At 41.8% G+C, this 20,479-nt stretch overlaps 1 protein-coding gene across 2 annotated transcripts; it reads right to left on the bottom strand.

Moving 5' to 3' along the window:
• Positions 1-10,152: 10,152 nt before the first annotated feature.
• Thnsl1 (threonine synthase like 1) lies at positions 10,153-20,306 on the bottom strand. Of its 2 annotated transcripts, XM_075970640.1 has the most exons (4): positions 20,159-20,306; positions 19,058-19,171; positions 17,045-17,200; positions 10,153-15,758 (listed from the first exon to the last, which is right to left on the bottom strand). In XM_075970640.1, the coding sequence occupies exon 4, from the start codon at positions 15,709-15,711 to the stop codon at positions 13,468-13,470; it is 2,244 nt and encodes a 747-aa protein (XP_075826755.1). In that variant the 5' UTR covers positions 15,712-15,758; positions 17,045-17,200; positions 19,058-19,171; positions 20,159-20,306; the 3' UTR covers positions 10,153-13,467. The 2 variants fall into 2 exon arrangements, with proteins under 2 accessions (XP_075826755.1, XP_075826756.1); XM_075970641.1 differs by lacking the exon at positions 19,058-19,171 and having other exon boundaries at positions 12,507-15,758; positions 20,159-20,268.
• Between the last annotated feature and the right edge of the window lie 173 nt (positions 20,307-20,479).

Genomic DNA, 20,479 nt, shown 5'->3' with positions numbered 1-20,479 from the left:
GGTGGACATTGGAGAACTAAGATTCAGTTAGGAGAAATAAGAATTTGTTTGTGTGTCTATTACATGGCACAGTGACTACAGTTAGTAATTATGTATGACATGTTTCAAATTACTAAAAGAATAAATTTTAAATGTTTTTACTACACACACACAAGGTAAGTATTTGAAATGATGCATGTGTTAATCATGCTGATTTAATCATCCTAAATTACACACATGTATTATGACATCACTTTGTACCTTTAATAACAAATGTATTTATAATTTTAATCTGTCAATATGTGTAATTATATGCAATTTTAATTTGCTAATTTACAGTAAAAATTTTTAAAAGGAAGTTGGTGTCTAGCAGAAAATTAGCTTCTATGTTTTCCATCCTTTTGTATAACTCCATGACTGGTATATATGCATTTGCCAGGTGAAATTTTTTTTTAATTTAGAATATGTTCAGTCAACACTGTGTCTTAGCATACTAGACAAAGAATGCTTGCAAGAGAAAATATAAAGAGGGTTGGAGAGATGGCACAATGGTTAAGAACACTGAGATTTTCCAAAGGCCCAGAGATCAGGTCCCAGCACTCACATGATGACTAACAACTGTCTGTTAAAGTCCAGTTCCTGTGGATCTGATGACTTCTAGCCCTGTGGAGACTAGTTTATGTGGTGCACAAACATGTGCAGGCTAAATACTCATACGTTTAGGATACAAATGAAAATGTAAAAGAAGATACGAAGAAGGAAATTTTTGTCAGGCCCAAATGAGACCAATCAGCTCCCATGTCTTAAGTTAGGTTTGCTTTTGCTTTGCCTTTTCTTATCAAGCTGTAGGACTCAGGCAGATATTTCTCACTCAGTGAGATGTCTTTCTGGTCCACGCCTCTGCACATCCCACCAGGGAATTCCAAGGAACACTGATTTCACACTGACAGCAAACTAGCTTTCCGTTCTGTTCCTTGGGGCATTATATTAGAATTTTGTAACTCAATGTAATTTTTTACATTCTAAAAGTAAAAAATAATAATATTTTCTAATATGTAGGTTATGCATGTTGCAGATGTAGATGTAACTGTGTCTATGCCATTGAGTTTCGGTGCAGTGGACTGCAGAATCATTTCAAAGACCAGGGGAAAGACACTGGTTCGTGGGGAGGCTGGGAAATTGAATCTTCTTCCAACCCTCCTAGCCTTGTTTGCTTCAGGGCCTTGGTGATTTCTTTCTCTAACATCCATGAAAGGACCCTGTAACATGAGGGCCTGCTTTGTTGGAGTTTCTGTCCTACCCAGTTCTCACAGCTGGTAAGCCCCAAAGAAATCTCACAGAGGTCTCCATAAGTTATAAACTGATTGGCCCATTAGCGCAGGTTTCTTATTAACTCTTATAACTTATACTAAGCCATTATTCTTGTCTATGTTAGCCGCATGGCTCAGTACCTTTTTCAGCAGGGCAGGTCATATCCTGCTTCTTCAGTGTCTGGACAGGACTGGGGAGCAGTGGGCTTCCTCCTTCTCAGAATTCTCCTGTTCTCATTGCCCTGCCTCTACTTCCTGTCTGGTTGTCCTACCTATACTTCCTGCCTGGCTACTGGCCAATCAGCGTTTATTTAAAACATAATTGACAGAATACAGAATTGTCCCACACCAGGACCCAGCACAGTTTTGTGGGAATATAAGCTTGCACTCGGAGTGTGATCTCAAATATGGAAACATGCATTTTCTCTTAGTAAATAAAAAGCAAGGAAGGAGATAAACTTCAGAAATCAGAAAACTAATGGTTTCTAAAATTATTTGTCCTTTGCTCAAGATTTGCCAGTGTGCTCAGTTTTACTCTTCTGTTTACTTTTCAGCATTGTTAGTGTAGAAGCTTGTACATCCCATGCATAAGAGTCAAACAGACTCAGAAAATGAGACATTTTATTTATGCATGAGTAAGAATATGTTATCAGTAAATAGTAAGAAACTTGAACTGAATTAGCAGACCAGTACAAAGATGATACTGTGTTCACTTTAATGATGCCCCCCCCATAAAAATAATTTCAACATTTTTCTTTTTTCTTTTCTTTTTTCTCCTTCTTTTTCTTTCCCAAAACAGGGTTTCTTTGTGTAGCCCTGGCTGTCCCGAACTCATTATGTAGGCCAAGCTGGCCTCGAATTCACAGATACACACCTGCCTCTGCCTCCCAAGTGCTGGGATTAAAGGTGTGCACCACCACCATCTGGCAGAACCTTAACCTTTTTCAAATGCAGGGTACATTTATATCATCTGATAATTTGAAATTTCTGCTGGTTCTGTTCTACATTTCATGACTGTTGTATTTCCTGTTTTGCTTGGGAAGAGGAAAAATGGGAGTTCAAGAGGCTTTGCTGTATCTTTCTTAGTCTGCAGCACATGGCATGAGCCTGGCTGTGCCGCCACCTCTCTGGGGCTCACAGGAAGTCAGTGCATCAATAAGCTAACAGAACAGCCTACTGGTCTAATGTCAAAGATACGACTATCGCTATTTCTATTTAATAATCAAAATATGTAAAGTATTTAATCTCATGTGATTTTATTCTGTTTTTGTTGAGATAGGGTCCTATGTATCCACCCAGGTTAGCACTGAACTCTCTGTGTCCAAAGACGGCCTTACGCTTCTGAGCTTCCCGTCTCTGCCTCTCGGGTGCTGGGATTACAGGTGTGTGACACCATACTCAATTTGCAGGATGCTGGGGATCGAACCCAGGGCCTCACACATGCTAGGCCAGAGCTCTCCTTACTGAGCTACAGCCCTAGCCCTACTATTTTTTAACCCCAATTTTAAGTTTTCTGGCATTTCTCTTACAGTTACAGTTATGGGAAGAGTGTAGTGATTTAGTCAATACTGATTTTACATATAGGCAATATTTTTGAAAAATAAAAGATGGTTTATAAGGGAAAATGAAACTCAGCAAAGGGAGCCTAGCAACTTATTTTTTTGTAGTCACATCTACTAGCCTTTCACAAGAACCAGGCAAGTGTGAGGTCTGAGGGCCGTCAGGAAGGATGGCCCATCTTCATCTGGTGCTTTTATTTTTAGCATTTTATTTCATTGTGTGTGTGATGGAGGAAGGTCATTGGTTAAATTAAAAGAAACTACGTGGCTCTCATTGGTTAGGAGATAGGTGGGAGGAGTAAACAGAACAAAACGCTGGGAGGAAGAGGAAGTGAGGTCAGACTCGACTGCTCTCCTCTCGGGAGCAGACACCTCAGAGAGAGACACCATGCTCCAGGCCCCTGGGCAGACACACGCGATGAAGCTCTGAACTAGAATCTTCCCGGTAAGACCGGTGCTCACAGATTGTTAGAGATGGGTTGATCGGGATATCAGAATTAGCCAGTAAGGGCTAGAGCTAAGGGCCACGCAGTGATTAAAAGAATACAGTGTCTGTGTAATTATTTTGGGGCATAGCCGGGCAGGCGGCTGGGGTGTTGGGGACGCAGCCCCGCCACTCCATATAACTACAAATTGTGTGTATTTGTCCCAGTGGTTCACAAGGGTCCAACTCCGATCACAAACAAGGACACCCAATATCAGTGTCTCACCTAGTACTGGGGGTTCTAGCCAATGTTTTGAAGTGGGGGGGGAAGAAGAGGTGAAAGATAAAGAGCTACAATTTGAAGCTGATATGATATCTATCTAAAATACAAAAATGAAAGATATGAAAGTTTAACAATGGTGTTGCGATATCAAATTATAATAAACTAAGCCTTTGTCTAGGCCACTCAGTTATACTCAATTGCATAACTGCTATACCAAACAACCACTTACAACAGCAGCGGAAACTATGACAAACAGAGATTAGCCTAACCAACCATGTCAAGATCTCCTCGCGGTCCTTGTGTGAATGAATGCTTCCCCGGGGCAGCCCATGTGCCAAAGGCGTCATCCGTGGCCCACAGCATCTTCAGATGGGCAGCAGAATAGTCCCTTTCAGGCTTTGGGGGCCATCATCTCGGAGGGAGCTGCACGACTCCAGACTGGTTCCCTCCACCTTGCTGTTAGCCATGAGGGGAACGGTGTCTTTACTGCCCTCTCTCTCTCCACAGCGTAATGCAAGAGATGGGACCAATTGATCATAGTCTGAACACTCCAAAACCAAGAGCCAAAACAGACCCTTCCTCTTGTTGATGTTGTTTATCTCAGGCATTTTATAAACGTAACCGAAAGCCTGCAGGTCCAGTGCCAAGGGAGAAATCATGACTGTAAAACTATCCTCTAGGATTATCTGTGTAAGTAGGGCTGCCTCGCATGTTATGGGAAAAGGCAATTATTACAAAGAGATCAATTTTCCTCAACTTGGTTTCACAGAATAAAAAACACAACTAGCCTTTTTTTATATAAAGTGACTAAAATTGACTGTGAAATTTCTATGAAAATTTTAAGGGCTGTGGTTAGTTCAACCTACTTTGAGGCTTCAACTGAAAGCTGAGGGTTTCCAGACACTCCCTTCCTCAGGGTCCTGAACTCCACTCCATAGATTTGTTTGTTTCATTTTCTTCTCCTATTCTGTGAATCTGAAAAATCTCTGCTTAGCTACCGAAGATAGAAGACCAAAAAGGGTAATTATGACACAGTGATTGGATCTCTTCAGGGCCCCTCTTGGGCTTTGGTCCAGCAAATCCTCATTGTTGGGTAGTTCTGCAACCACACAGGGTTATCACATTTATCCAGCTGTCATAGGGAGGGTTGGTTTTATAGAAATCTTTTTGTTGTTTTTAACACCATTATGTCATTTTAAGGCATTCTCCACAACTCCAGGCATCTAATCCTGGGTCTCCCTGTCCCCTCTGCTCAGCTGAGCTCCGCTGGCTCCTGTCATTGCCATCACGATTCTTCTGATGACGTCGTTTCCCTCGCTGGTCTTCCCAAGATGCACCTCACTCCCTATTTCCACACCTTAGCTGATAGAATTATTGTCTTCTGATATCTTGTTCCACTTGCTTTCTTCTCTTTGCCATTCATTTTTATCATTTGGTGTCGACCTGTGGATCCTACCCACATTTCCAAATCCAGTTCCATTGTTCTCCCCTGAAACCTTGTGTACTTTGCTTATCAAGTTTCCCCAGCACCTAACAGAGTATTGAGTTCCTTGCTGGGGACTGCTGGGGACCTGGGAGAATCCCCAGAGAACAAGCTATCGGTTTGGCTGCCGTGCTTCCGAGTGCCTGCTCTATGTGTAAGGCACTTTTCTAACCATTTATAGCTTTTATTATCCTCATTTTATAGGTGAGAAATAAAGATGTTTCATATCTTTCCCTGTTTATCAGTGGATTTGTTACTTTTCTTATGGCTGTAACCAAGCATGGGAGGCAAACGGAGTTGAATGCCGATTTACTTATTTTGGCTCAGCTTGTCAGAGGCTTTAGTCTATGGCACTGGGAAAGGGTGTGGCAGAGCAGGGCAGGTCACATGGTGGCACTTCAGGAAGCGGGAAGAAAAAGGGATGCTGGCTCTCGGCTTCCCCCCTTTATCCTCTCCTGGCGCCCTGCCCGTGAGATGGTGCCTCCTGTCTTCAGGGTGAGTTCTCCTCTCTCACTCAGTCCTCCACACACGTCCAGAGCTTTACCTCACGGATCTCCAAAGCGATTCTAAGTCCGGTCCAGTTAAGAGTGGTTTGCAGAGAAAATCGAGTTTGATTACTACATTGGGTGGCTCCCAAGCACCTACAGCTCTAGCGGCAGGGATTAGATGCCCTCTTCCGACCTCCTTGGGTCCTCATACACACTGTGCAGACACACATTCAGATACATGTATCCACATAAGCAAGCAAACAAAAAAAATCTAAAACAAAAGCAGAGAAAAAAAATAATTGATCTTTACTCAAAATCACAGGGTTGTTGAGCTGGGTGTGGTGCCACACTCCTTTAGTCCCAGCACTCGGGAGCCCAGTCTTCCTTTCTAAATAGTAAGTTCCATGACAGCCAGGGCTATACAGAAAAGCCCTGTCTCAAAAAGCAAAACAACACAAAAGCCATTGGGACGAAGCTATACAAAAATTTGTTTACCACTAGAAACCAACATCTAAGGAAGAGCCCTTGTGTCTCCCTGATTCCCAGCCTGCCTTAAAATCTTAGCCTGATCTTGAAGTGTCTTGAGGGCTTGGCTCACAAACGGAATCGAATCTGGATTGGCTTCAGTTTGGACCACTGCCTGTGTGGGTCTCTGCTTCTCATCAGCAACTTCTGATTGCTCTCAAGACCCTGACTGACTAAGCTTCAGCTTCCGTGTTTCCTTACGTGGGCCTAAACCCACGTGGTGTTGTGCCTGTCCTGTCCCGCGAAATGCTCAGACTCAGAACTCACTACCATTCACGTCCTATAAGCTTATGTGACCTTTCCATGTTACTAGACGTGTGATCCTCAACACGATGTGGCATCTGCGGGCAGGATGGAGATGGGCTCGAACAGTCCTGCTCAGACTCTAAAACCGCGGCCATTTTTATCTTTGTGATAGTTTTTCCATTTTCCAGTTAAAAGTCCTCAGCATATGCCCTTAGCCCTTTTCTTCCTTTCTTGCTAATATCACTTTACTGACTTCCACCCCATGGCCTGCGGTTTCATGGGAGAGGCAGATATAGCTGTGGGACTTCCCTAATTGTTCCCACAGAAGATTTGCAGGAGAATTGTGGGATGCCATTTGTACTAACAGAATTATACAGTTTTTTGCTGTGTGGAGTTGGGGTGTGGGAGGTTCAAGGACTTGACCTTGAAGAATATTTCATAAATATGTAAGGCAATCCAGAGATAAAAGGCAGAAACTGTAACAAATATTGTGTCCAGGAGAATAATCTATGGGTATGAAGCAATGAAATGTGGCCTCACCAACTCCATTATGTGTGTTTTCCTTTGTGCTGTGTATACTTGGCAGGGAAGCTGCAGAGACCTTAACGACTTGCTTCCATTGCTGCTTTTCAGGTGCCCAAGCCAAAACTACCAGCAAACAAAAAAAATACCATAAAACAAAAGGAGAAAGTAGTCTTTAAGATTGTCAAAATGTAGGATCAAAGAGATGACTCAGTGGCTAAAAGCACTTACTGCTCTTGCAGAGGGCACTGAAGAGTTTGATCTGCTGCGTCTCTCTGCACTAGTGAAGCCAGCCAACATTCCAACACGGACAGGTTAAGAGGTAGGAATTCTCACACCTAGCTGAGGAGCTACTGGCAGCTGACGGATCTGGGAGTGTGACCAATTGTAGGTTTTTCAGACCTCCATCAGATGACTCCACACCCATGTGCATGCTCACAAACACACATGAGAGCAGGGGGAGGGGAAGAACACGAAGTTGGGAGGAAAATGTGGGGTGTGTCCAGGAGGAGCTGGAGTGATTAGTATGTAAATACATTGTAAACATGTATCAAACTACCAAAGAAGAAAATTTAAATAATAAACTTTCATCATTGACAAATAAATAAACATTACTTCCCTTTTCAACATAAAAGATAAACATGCATAAAAAGGCAATGGCAATTCCACTAAAATAATGAAATTAGAAGTGTAGATCAGGCTGGCCTTGAACTCAGATATCTTCTTGCTTCTGCCTCTCAACTGCTGGGATTAAAGGTACTGCAGGACCTTTATATAAGTCACAGGTAAGCAGAATTCTAAAGCGATAAGAGATTGAGACAGATAAGCAGTGAATAACCAGAAGCCTATCAAAATGTGTGAAAGAAAGAACTTACATTCAAGCAGCTTACAAAACTCCAAGATGAATACATAGAAAGCCATGCTTAGATACACCATGCAACTGCTGAAAAGACAAGAGCAAAACAACAGAACAAAGCCAAACCAAAAACTCTCAAAAAGATAGGAAAGAGTTATGTTCCACACAAAGAGACAGTGGCCCAGACAAACACTGTCCCTCACCAAAGCCATGGGAACCAGAAGGCTGAGACAGGGTCCTTTCGGGAGGGTCACAAACATATTTTAAATGTCCATAACCTTTATCTAAGAATTCCACGTCAACAAGTTTGTCATGAATAGATGACCAAAAGCCATGTAAGTAGCTTTAGACAGTAGAGGAGGGATAATATATATTAAGGAGTAGCTATAAAAACTACTGTGAAGCCATTAAAATCATGCTCATAATTATTGGCAAAAACCACTGTATAATCTTGTTAATTTGTGTGTGTATGTGTGTGTTTATGTGGGGGGTGGGCACACATGTGTGAAGGTCAGGTGAGCCTCAAGTTTCTTTCTTCAGGTGCTGTCTATCTTGGTTTGGTTTGTTTTAAGATGGGGTCTCTTACTAACCCGGAACTCACCGAGAAGGCTAGGCTGGTAGACCAGTAAGCCCCGGGACTCATCCATCTCTGCCTCTAGTACTGGGGTTATAAGCATGCGTCACCTCGCCAGGCATTTTAAACACAGGTTCTAGAAATCAAACTCAGGTTCTCATCTTGCTTAGCAAAGGCTTTGCCAGTGGAGTCCTCTGGTGAAGTTTTGAAGGGAGGTTAACAAACGGCATGAACTTGTGTATATTCTGAACTTAAGCATCAAATTTTCACCAAAAAAAGACAGAATCCCTATTCTGTTTAATAAAGAAAGGCCATATGATCAAATACTATGAGGTATGGGAATCAACATTATTAGTGTTAGAGTTCTCAAATCATGAACGAGGAACTGTCTTCCTGGTATAATGCCCCCTTGTTCTAACTGTGGTAGAGTGTATAAAACGGCCCCATGGATGACCTCATCCCGCATTCCTTTACTGTGAGACTCTGCTACTCCACTCACAAGGGGCAACTTGTTTCTGTACACCTTGAACCTAACTGGACTTGCCAGCTGCTGCAAGCATACAGTGCAGTAGGAGAGATGTTCTGGATCATCCTATGCCTTAGTCAGCCTTACAGTTTCTATTTCTGCTTTTGGAATATGGCAACCATAGAGAAGTGGTCCTGCTGGAGAGAAGGCTGGGAGGAGGGTGGGACAGCATATGAAGGCAGGAGACAGGCAGGAAGAAAGGCTGTGCACTTTGGCCCAGGCTCTGGCCTTCTAATTGGTCTTGGACCTGTAAATTTTAATTCCTCTACCTCCACCTAGCAGCCAACACGATCTCTCTAAAATAAAAGGGTTATGGTGGATCTGGAGTGATGGCTCAATAGTTAAGAGCATTTGTTCTCGCAAAGGGCCCAGGTTCAACTCCCAGGAGCCACATGGTGGCTCAGAACTGTCCATAACTCCAGTGCTAGGAAACCCAGTGACCTCTTCTGACCTCTGAGGATGCAAGCAAAACACACTCATAAAATAACTTTTAAAAAAGGACTACAGCATTCAACTTAAACTTCCTCAGTGACATCACATAGCTTTCAGAAATCAAATCAAAACGGATCTTGCCTTCCTAGCCTCTTCTTCAAAACTCCGGACACCCTTTGTTTCAAAATGAACACTACATACCACACTCTGGGCCATGTTTTCTCCAGTCCCATTTGCCCATTTAACTTTCACTTAAATTTTAAGCTTTGGATTCCATGTATGTCATCATGTCTCCTAGAACATTTATTTTAATGTGTTTTGCTGTATGAATGTCTGTGCCCCGGTACCTGCAATTGCCAGGAGAGGACTGTATCCCTGGAACTGGAGGTACAAATGGTTGTGAGGTGCCATGTGGGTGATGCCAATCAAACTTGGGTCCTTTGGAAAAATAGCCAGTGCACTTGACAGCCAAGCCATCTCTCCAGCCTCCAGACTCACAAATTAAAGACAGCTAACAACCAAAAGTAAACTTCAGCAGGAAGCAACCTACTTTACTTTTATCAAAATATTGCTTGATGTCTTCTCTTGGACGGTTCTCTCTTCTGTTACATTTGCTACTTCTTTGCTTTGCTTTAAGTGAGTAGTTTGTCTTTGAAAGAATCTACTTTTAAGAAAAAATATCAAAGAGATAAAGTTAATGATTTTAATGGTTAGAGTGTAGATGGAGCCCCCCAAAATGATTACTTCATATGTGGATTTTATTTATGTTACTAGATGAAAACAAAAGCAGATAACATTTCATGGGTTTGATGGTGACATAAAATCTATTTTTGTTGTGGTGACAACAAGCAGTCTGAATTATAAACTAGGTGTCCCAGTGGATTTAGGGCAACACTGCACCATCCATGATTTTCCAGTGGGTAACTTTTAAACTCTAAAACATCATACAGTACTGTTTTAACTTTATTTTGATTAAATCATTTTATAATTTCTAAAATGCACAATTAAAAACCTTACTTGTAGCCCAGTGGTCATGCACACATCTTTAATCTTAATATTCAGGAGGGGCAGAGGTACAGGTATCTCTGAGTTCAAGACCAGCCTGATCTACAGAGAGAGTTCCAGGACAGTCAGGACTACACAGAAAAACCTGTTTCAAAAAACAAAACAAAACAAAATTCTTATCTGTTTTTCAAAGTCTTATAAATACACTGTAGGCATGTAATTGTAAAATAATTTCATATATACATTCTTATTGTAATGTCAAGATAAAACATATTATTAAAATTTTACAAAATGATATACTCATTGGATACAAGAACAGAGAAAAATTAGTAAAACACTCACAAATTGGTAAGCATATTGTGATATTTACATATTATATATATTATTTTATACTAAGGAAAGTCAATGAGTCATACCTTAATTCATCTGGCCGTCATAGTTTTAAAGTTGTACAGCCGCAGTAAATAGATGATGCAGTATGATTTTATTTACATAAAATTGAAGAAGTTTGCTGGGCAGTGGTGGCACATGCCTTTAATCTCAACACTTGGGAGGCAGCGGCAGGAGGATCTCTGTGAGCTGGAGGCCAGACTGTTCTACAGAGTGAGTTCCAGGCTCCAAAGCTACACAGAGAAACCCTGTCTCAATAAATAAATAAATAAGTTCAAAACTAAACAAAGCAAATATTACATACACACACACACACACACACACACGCACGCACGCACGCACGCACGCACACGCTGACTAACATGAGCTTTGGGATAGCTACTTTTTAGGAGGAGGAATAAATGCTAAGAGGACACAGTCTCTGCTCTCCACCCCCAGAGACTCGAGCACCTCAGGCTTCACAATCCACCCTGCAGCACACTGTGCAGTGGGGATGAGAGCGGGGGGGGGGGGGGGATCACATAACCTTTGGCAGCACTACATCTTGGGTAGAACATGCAGAAGCATAGTTGGGTAGAAGTGTGGGTGCTTGGCAAAGTTTGTTTTGAATGCTAAACTCTGAAAGGAGCATCTAAATGCACAGGAAGTCAGGTTCCCAGGAGAAGCTAAGGAAACAGGAGAGGAATGAAGCACATTATCCGAGTTGAAGGAAACCAGGCACAAAGCTCAGCTGGACACAAGCCCTTGAAAGGATGACTACCACCTCAATCACACGGGAGGAGAGGGCACAAACACTGCTGTTCATCCACCCTTTGCAAGGGGAGCTGAGCCGGGCGGTGATGGTCCATGCCTTTAATCCCAGCACATGGGAGGAAGAGGCGGGAGGATCTGTGAGTTTGTGGCCAGCCTGTTCGACATAGGGCATTTCAGGCTGGTTAGGGCTACATCGTGAGACCCTGTCTCAAAACAAACACAAAAAGAAGAGCTGAGGGGTGAGGGGGAAACCACACACCACATGGAGACACAAGGTAACCATTTAGACACAAGCGCACAACCGAGAGCAAAGCAGGCAGACAGCGGCATTTTCTCTCCATTGCCTGCTCCAAAAACTGCGCCCCAGGACTCCATCTCTGTGGAACCTGCTTACCTTACAGCAATGTTTCCTCTTGTTAGCTCGTTTATGTAGCACATGGCCTCAAGTTCGCAGTCCTCCTGCCTCAGCTTCCCAGGTGCTGGGACCACATGTGTGTGCCACCACACCCACATCTTATTCCTCTTTCTGCTCGGTTCTACCCCACCTGGCTGCAGCACTTGCTTCTTATTTATTCACACATTTTGTGGTTATTTTGTGTTGTATGTCAAGCAGACGCCATGTGTTCTTCCATTAGTCGTTGAGTCCAAAAATCAAGCATTTTAACGTCATCCCATTATTTCCAAGAATGCATTATCATGCACACGGCAGCATTAGGATAATTCTCTAACTCTACCCATGGAAGCAAATGTTCTGAAATTATAGACTGTATACACAAACACCTGGAGCTTTGCGACTCCATCATCATAAACTGCTTCAGGTTTTTCATTTCTGGCGGTTTTTTTTAAAAAAAAACAAAAACAAAAACAGGATCTCATGTATCCCAGACTGGCCTCAAACTATGTAGCTTAACATGTCTTTTAAGCACTGTCTCTACCTTCCTATGTGCTAAGGTTGGAACTCAGAGTTCTGTGCATGCTAGGCAAGCATTGAACCAGGGCCATTCCCAGCCTCCATGACAGGTTGTAGAACTATGTTTTAAAAGCCAAGCCAGAGATCTGATGCTAAATTCAAATTGGTTTAATTTCAAACTTGCAAAACAAATTGCCCCTTGCCCTTTAAAACTATTAATATTTTTCATCATTTTAATTTTCAAATTAAGTTAAGCTAACTAGATGCAGAACGTCATCAGCAAAGACACTCTGCAGGGAATGCCATCTTGTGGTGGAGACACTTCAGGTCAGTGACAACCTGTAATCCAAAAAGTAAATATTCAGGAAATACACACAGAGCAGTTAAAATCACTGCCACTACACAGTAATGGACAATAAGCATTTGCTTTAATTTGAGTGGGTTAGGTGCCCAAAAATGTTTATTAAATTGGAGACAAATAGGAACAGACCTTGAATAATATAGAAAAGCTGTTGTCTATCATTGTACTTTTATTAAAACTTTCAAACATTACTGATTTTGGAACCCCTTCCTCTTGAAGTAGGTGATTTTATTTCTGTATACTACTCCACAGTTCTGTTGATTGCTACACCCTAGAGTTAAATGCTGGCTCACCTTTCAGACTTCCTCAGCCTAACTACAAATATTCTACGGGTAGTGAACAGTCTGCCAACTCTGAACAGGGTGGAGACACATAAGCAACCACTGTCCAAGCTGGAGCTTGAAATGGTTAAAAAAAAGATGGCTCCAATATTAATGAACTAACTTCCTGTTTCTGCTATGAAAGTTAACTATCTCAAGCAGCAAACGGTTTGAACAACAAACAGTAAAAGGCTATGGATGATGTACTTAACTGTGCTTAAAGATTTGTAAATGCCAAGCAAGATACCAGTATTTGTTCCTCTCAGAAGTGGGGGTGAAAGAGAAGCTGCCATATCCCCCCTAAGCAGAGAATGAAGCTCGACAGCACCTGGTTCCAGGGGCGATGCTGGAAGGTCTCTTCTGGAGGACCTGGGGGGTCACTGCAGGTGTAAGGTCAGGCCCAGGGGTCAGGGCGCTGGATTTCCAACAGATGCACACAAAACATTTACACAAAACAAAACGCTACTGTAGTCCCAACCAACGCTCGAGATTTATTTTTGCTTCTTGCCAAGAAAAATACTCTACTCAGACTTCCTTATGAACTGATTTTGGATCATCTTTTCCACGTGGATTTTCAGGGCGTTCACGTCAGCTGCACAAACCTGGTAGTCCGTCTTCCCTTGCTGTTTCATTCTCTCTAACAAAGCCTCATGAGGAGGTGGTAATGCATTATACGAGCCCAGTAAGTAAAGCTGGCTTGATGATGTCTCGTTGAGCTCTTTAATCTTCAGGGCCTGCAGGATAGCGGGTGCAAACTTTGAGTAGTGAGCTGTCGATGAGATGATCACCGGGCAGCTTTTGTCTTGCATCTTGTCTGCAACCACCTTTGCAACAGCCGTGTGTGGATCCAGAATATACCCTGCCGTGTTGTAGGTGGTGCCGATGGCTGCGAGGCACTCTCCCTCCGAACACCAGTCCGCGACAAAGTCCTCCTGCAGCTTCTGGACCAGCAGCTTCTCTATTTGGAAGTGAAGCTGGCTCTCTAACTGATTAAATAAATTTGCCATTAACTGTCCATCTTTGTTAGCCATCAAGTATAAATGTCGCTCCAGGTTTGAAGATTTGAGAATATCGATTGATGGTGAGAAGGTTTGTGCTAATTTCCTATCCCTTAGATCATAATGTCCAGTTTTTATGAAATCCGTCAAAACGTGGTTCTGATTAGAAGCACAGATAAATTTCCGGATAGGGATCCCCATCATCTTGGCATAGACTGCTGCTAACACGTTCCCAAAGTTTCCTGTGGGGATACAGACGTCTACTGGGCTTCCAAAGGAAATAAACCCTTGGCTAACAAGATCAAGATAGGCAGATGCATGATAAACTACTTGTGGAAGCAGCCGAGCCCAATTTATAGAATTTGCTGAACTTAAGACTGTTCCATACTCCACAGTCAGAAAGCCAGTAAAATCAGAATCGTTAAATATTTTTTTTATAGCTGTCTGGCAAAAATCAAAATCTGACCTGACACCTATTGCCCATCCATTTTCTCTCTGACTGCCAATTATCTGTGCTTTCTGAAAACCACTAAGTCCATTCTCTGGAAAAAATGTGACCACGGCGATCCTTTGCTTGTCGTTTGTACTAAGATGGCTAAACCCATTTAAGACCGCACTCCCCGTGTCTCCTGAAGTAGCTACAAGGATCACATAATTGCAACTCGGTGGGATGCAGTAGGCAAAGATATGAGGCATGAGCTGTAGAGACAAATCCTTGAAGGACCCCGTGGGCCCATAGAACAACTCCAGGATGAACTGATTGCCTGACAGGTGCCTGACGGGGGCGATTCTGGAGCAGGCAAAGTTGTCCCCGTAAGCAGTTTCAATCATTTCTCCCAACTTGGTGGCAGGTATGTCCGCAGGGTGAATACACCTTTCCAGAAGTATCTGCGCTCTCTCTATGTAGGTCGCTCCTATTAGGCTTTTCCACTCCCCACAGCTTAATTTTGGAAACTCCTTCTCAGGGACAAAGAGTCCGCCATCAGAAGCCAATCCCTCAATCACAGCTTCACTGAAGTATTTTGGTGGAGGCTTCTTGTCAAGGTCTTTAGGACACACATGCCTTGTTGAAATGAATGTCTCTGAATCCACATCTTGGTATCTTTTCACCGCATCCAGCACTCTGTCTGCAACCTCCTCAGCGGAAGCCCCGCTCTCACAAAAGACTCGAGTGTCGTACCACTTCTTATAGTACAGTCTTCTGTGCTGCAGTAAGTCTCTCATAGATGCTCCCGAGTTCTGACCAACAATCCTGCTAACTTTCATTGATTTCAGACGACTGATTATATCCACTAGAGGCACATCCAGGTACACGACAATCCCATTTTTCTTCAGATGCCACATACTAGCATCATGCATAGGATTGGACCCACTGAGGGAAATCACACTTCCAGATGCAGACAAGTTTAAAATGGCTTTTCCTTCCTCTTCTAAAAATTGCTCATTACCAACATCCTGCAATTTTTCAGAAGCGCTCATCTTCCAGGTTTTCTCAAGGATGTCACTGTCCACGTCAATGACACAGCAGCCTAGCTTGTGACCTATTATTCTGCCTACTGTCGTTTTCCCTGCACAAGGAGGCCCCATCAGGATAATATTTTTGTCTCCAACAAGAGAGTGGATTGAGTGCCATGACCTCCCTGATCTTGCATATGCAAAGGCCCGTGAGAGCAAGTGCTGCGCGTGAGTCCGCACGTTAACCGGTGCACTAGAAAAACACTTCCGCGTTATCTGTTTCAAATGTTGACATCTGGTAAAGTTCAGCATTTCTTCCCACTTTTCTGCGTGAGCCAACCTAGGGTTGACTTTAGACCCTTTAAAGACATAAAGACATTTAGTTACTTATTTCAAGAAATGGTTAAAATCCCGATAGAATTGAATATATTCACACCTTCAACACATAAGACGTTCAAAATACTTCAAACTGATGGGACACTTGAGAAGTATTATACGAGATACACAAAGCAGCGGGCTTCACTGCGCCACTCCCATCATGCTCTCATTAAACTCGGATTGCCCTTTCCATCCCTTTCCATCCCTTCTGCCTCTCCTCTCCCATTCCCTCCCTCCCAGCCCCTCTTCTACTATTACATCAATTTGGTTGTCAGAAAAAACACACAGTTAATATCTTTTCAAATTTCAAGACACCAATAAAATGAAGTTTAAAAAAAATATGTATGACTCCCAGTACGATACAAAGCAAATGTTAACAGCAGAAATCTTATTCAGAAAATGTCCTATCGCATGTCTTCATAGACACAGTAAGTCCCACCACCATCTCTCTTCCTTGTAGGAGCACTGTGACAAAGACAGCGTCACGATTTGTTGGCTTATAACACATATGGAGAAAATGTGCAGTTGTAGTAACAAGTACCTACAACTCATAAAAGCTGAGACACACTCTTAATATTCAACTTGTCTTGATGATCATGTTGATAGACTATCCTTATTTATTATTTTCTCATAAAATCCACAACAGGAAATTAGAATAAACAAGCACACTTGCTTATAAGCTGCAATTCCACATGTGCCCTTTCTTCCCTATGTGTCTTTAACCTGCAGACTCTTGAGGATCACGTTGACATTTTTATATTCAATGCCTTTAAAAGGCCATAGTGAAATGGAAAATGTGCCAAAATGAATAAAGACTAATTAATGAGGCCTTCACTTCCGTTTATCCTGTAATCATCGTTAATGGTAAGACTTAATTCTAGACTTCAGAGAAGTAAAGAAACTCATGAGGATATTCAGCGATGAAAAGAAAACTTTTTTGGCATATGGACATGATCTACAATTGTTCACATCAATCCTGTGCCTGCCTTTGGAAATGTACTCATCCTTAAAACAAAACATACCAGATATCAAATATTTTGCCATAATAAAATTTAACTAAATAGCTTGTAATATTTCTTAAATTGACTGATATAAATTTATAGGCATGCTCTCTGATAGAACGAATATGCAGTCAACTATATCAAAATTTAAGTAGAAAACTATAAAAAATTTTTAACAGTATACTGCTGTTGATACTACCTAAACTCTGTTTTGCAATAAAATTTTCAGACCATTTTTTAAAAAGTTAATTCTGAATTTTACTTACAAGCACTTCGACCTATCAAGAGAAAGAATTCATTGCCCACTGACTTTGTATGCTGCTGTGTCTAACTCCATTGAAGTATAAACGCAAAATAACAGGAACCATAGATGAAGAGTCTAGCAAGACCAAGGCAAAGCCAATCTTTGAAGAAAGCAGGGTCTACAATGAAAAAGAATTTCAAGTTAATCACAACTTTATACAGTATCATAAAATCATGTATAAATACTTCAAAATGGCACCTGAAATTTGTAAATCATCTATTACTGAATGATTAAGATATTGGGCTTCTCTTTATTGCAACATTTATAGTATAACAGCAAAGAAGTTTGCTAACAACAAAGAAGGCATTTTTACCATTAAGCAATAAAAGACAACATAGCCATAACTAGGACTGGAGAGATGACTCAGAAGGGAAAAGTACTTGTTCTTGCCTGGGACCTGGAATTGATTTCCAGCACCCACACAGCAGCTCACAGCCATCTGTCAATCTAGTTCCCAGGATCTGGTACCCTCTTCTCACCTCTATGGACACCAGACAGGCACATGATACACAGCTATCTATGTGAGCAAAACACTAGTACATATACAATAAAATAAAAGACAATATAACCAAATAATAATAACTGCAAAATCTTTCACAGTGACATGTGATTTTAGTCATTTAATTAGATGTTTAATGAGAGGCTGACCAGTGAACTAAAAGCTATGAAATAAGGACCTAAATTGTTCTTTCAGATTTTCTTATCCATCCAAATTACCATGAAAAGCCTGCAAGCCCCTGCCACCCACATACACATCTTAGCTACTGAAACAGGTCTGTGATAAATTCAAAGTGTATATTCTGGTGACGAGCACAAAAATATTAATATTAAGCATTGCCAGTCAACAACAACTATCAAAGAATCTGTAGAACAAACCGGATTATCCAGAGATAAGGCCAAGCATATCATTTATAGATTTTCAGAGAGAACAATGGTGCTTACCCTAAATCACAAACAATTTTGCTATGCACTCTGATATACTCTCTAGAGGAAAGCAAAGGCTGGAGAAAATTTTAACTTAAATCACTCAGTAATTTATAAAACTGCATTCTGGTACCCTGTGGTTAGTACTACCTGCTTTTAAGTACACTGTGCAAAACAGCATAATTAATCTATTTATGACAGGTACACTCGTAGGTACACACATGCATCAAACAACTCTCTCACACACACACACACACACTCCAGGAACTGTGAAATGCCTGAGTTGCTGGTTTGTTTTTATTGTTTTCATGGACAATTAATCTTCCATGTTTGATTCAACTTTACATTGGTTGCTTGATATCCATCCCATAAAGAGCAGACAGTGGAAAAGCAAACACAAGCATATTAACTTCCCTTATTTTCTCTAGTCTTCTTGGCCAGACCTTCCCAAGCTCCCACTTTAAACTTTATCTAATTTCCCCTTTCCAAACGACATTGGGAGAGCAAAGTAAAAACAAGACTATTAAGGAGTTGAGTTTATAAGTTCTGCTTCAGTATCATTTCACAGTAAATGTTCTCTTTAGGCTAGCAGAAGGCAAGCAAGCGCTCTGACAAGCCCAATGGAACCCTTTCTAAAGAAAAACTGTAAACTATATGCTAAATTTTGTTTTGTAATATTTAGTCGTGAAAATAACTTTGAAGCCTCTCTGCCCAAGTTAAGCTAATTAAAAGACAAAAGAAGATGAAATAATTCTCAACTGTAAACTGGGTCTTCACTACAGTTGCTTCTCATTCCGGAGTTAGCTGTTATAATGCCGCCTCTCTCCCTGAACGGGTGTGCAAGGCCACTCGCTATTCATTCTTAGGTAAAATGCCGAGGTGGATTCCTACGAGCCTTTAGGTTCAATCCTTTTTTCCAATGAATGACTATATTGTTATTCCATATGCATATCTGTTCAATGACATTACATACACTGCTTATTAGTTACTATGAACTAAGCCAGCGGCACTCTAACTGATGCCTAAATAAATGAAACTCATCTTGGCATACCTGTTTTCTCTGTAAAACACACCAGCCTCTTCATACTTGGAATCACTATAGAGCAACTGGGTACTCAGTTTAGGCCCTGTCTGAGTGGCCACTGAAAACATGAGAATGCAGAACCTGTGGCACCAAACAAAACGTAAAAAGAGCATCTGTTACTGAAACTCCAAACAAGACAACCAACACCTTTGACTTCAGCTGAGAATGTGCATGTACCACATTCAAAATTTCCAATGCCATGTGCAAGGTCACCAATGACTAAAATGTGTGGCCAGATATTGATTTGGGGGATTATGAATAAACTTGAGCAAACAGGACATTAACACATCTAATATATGAATAATGTAAGTTAGCTTATGCCATTCCCTTTATTGAAGGCTGCATTCTTACATCTTTTCCCACATATCGACTCCTTTCAATTAGAACAAATATAAGCCTTGGCGCATCACTGGTGCCTCCAACCACTGGCTTAGTATAGCTGAACCCCTGGGTTCAATCCTGAGGTCAGGAAGGTATATATGTCTTGGCTAATGACTAGCAAGTTGATTAATTATGAATTCATAATTCAAACTTTAGCAAGCACAGGAGCAGACTCCCCTGGAGAATTTTTTTCTATACATGTTAAACAAAAAGAAGAAGAGCAACCATTTTTTCCAAGGCAAAAATGGGTAATCTCTGTTTATACCTAAATTTATACAAAACGTTTTTCTTAAAAACTCAATCTGATGTGAAATAAGGAGAATCTTTCCTCCAAAAGGTCATTCATTTGAACTATGGACTACCCAGAAAAATTAAATCCTATCAAATCAAAAAACATAAAATTAAATTTATTCTTTATTCTTATAAAATAAAATTTAGCAAGAGTCTCAGATTAGGATTTGCATTGAGCGAAACCTTCCAAGTAGGAACTGAAAAGCTCCCTAAGCCACCAGGCCCTTTAATCCATCCACTAGGTGGGACTGCAGAAGAGATGCGCTCCGACTTCCCTGCTGGACACCTTCCCAGTGGATTCACAGCTATGGATTTTCTCTCCCAAAGTACAGAGTGTGGTTGGGGCCAAGGTTTCTAAATGAGCGCCAGCCTTTCTTTCCTCCTCCATTAACTCACCAAGTAAACCACCCAGAGAAGACCAGGGAGAGGAAGGGGAAAGAGAAGCAGCTTGGGTACCGCCAAGGTAGCCTCAGCCGACCCGCCCGCGCCAAAGTCGCCGCACCTGCGCCTGCGCCGACTGCGCCGCTAGGTCGGCCACGTGACCAACACGTCCGGCTCACTGGCCCTCGGCTCCTCCCCTTCCCCGGTTGCTCGCTCCGCCCCCGCAGGGGCGCGGCCCGCGTGTTGGAGACTATTGTGTGACGCCTGCGCACCAGCCATGCTCCCTGTTGTAGAATTTTTCTTCCCAGATGCACCGAATAATAAAAGAAAATAAAA

Source organism: Microtus pennsylvanicus, chromosome 4, assembly GCF_037038515.1.
Source record: "Microtus pennsylvanicus isolate mMicPen1 chromosome 4, mMicPen1.hap1, whole genome shotgun sequence".
Lineage (NCBI taxonomy): Eukaryota > Metazoa > Chordata > Mammalia > Rodentia > Cricetidae > Microtus > Microtus pennsylvanicus.
The sequence above is the reverse complement of the archived record's forward strand: the minus strand, read 5'-3'. Positions and strand labels throughout refer to the sequence as shown.

Excerpts from the sequence above, each read along its gene's own strand:
- Thnsl1 (XM_075970640.1), bottom strand. The coding sequence starts at position 15,711 with ATGCTGAACTTTACCAGATGTCAACATTTGAAACAGATAACGCGGAAG.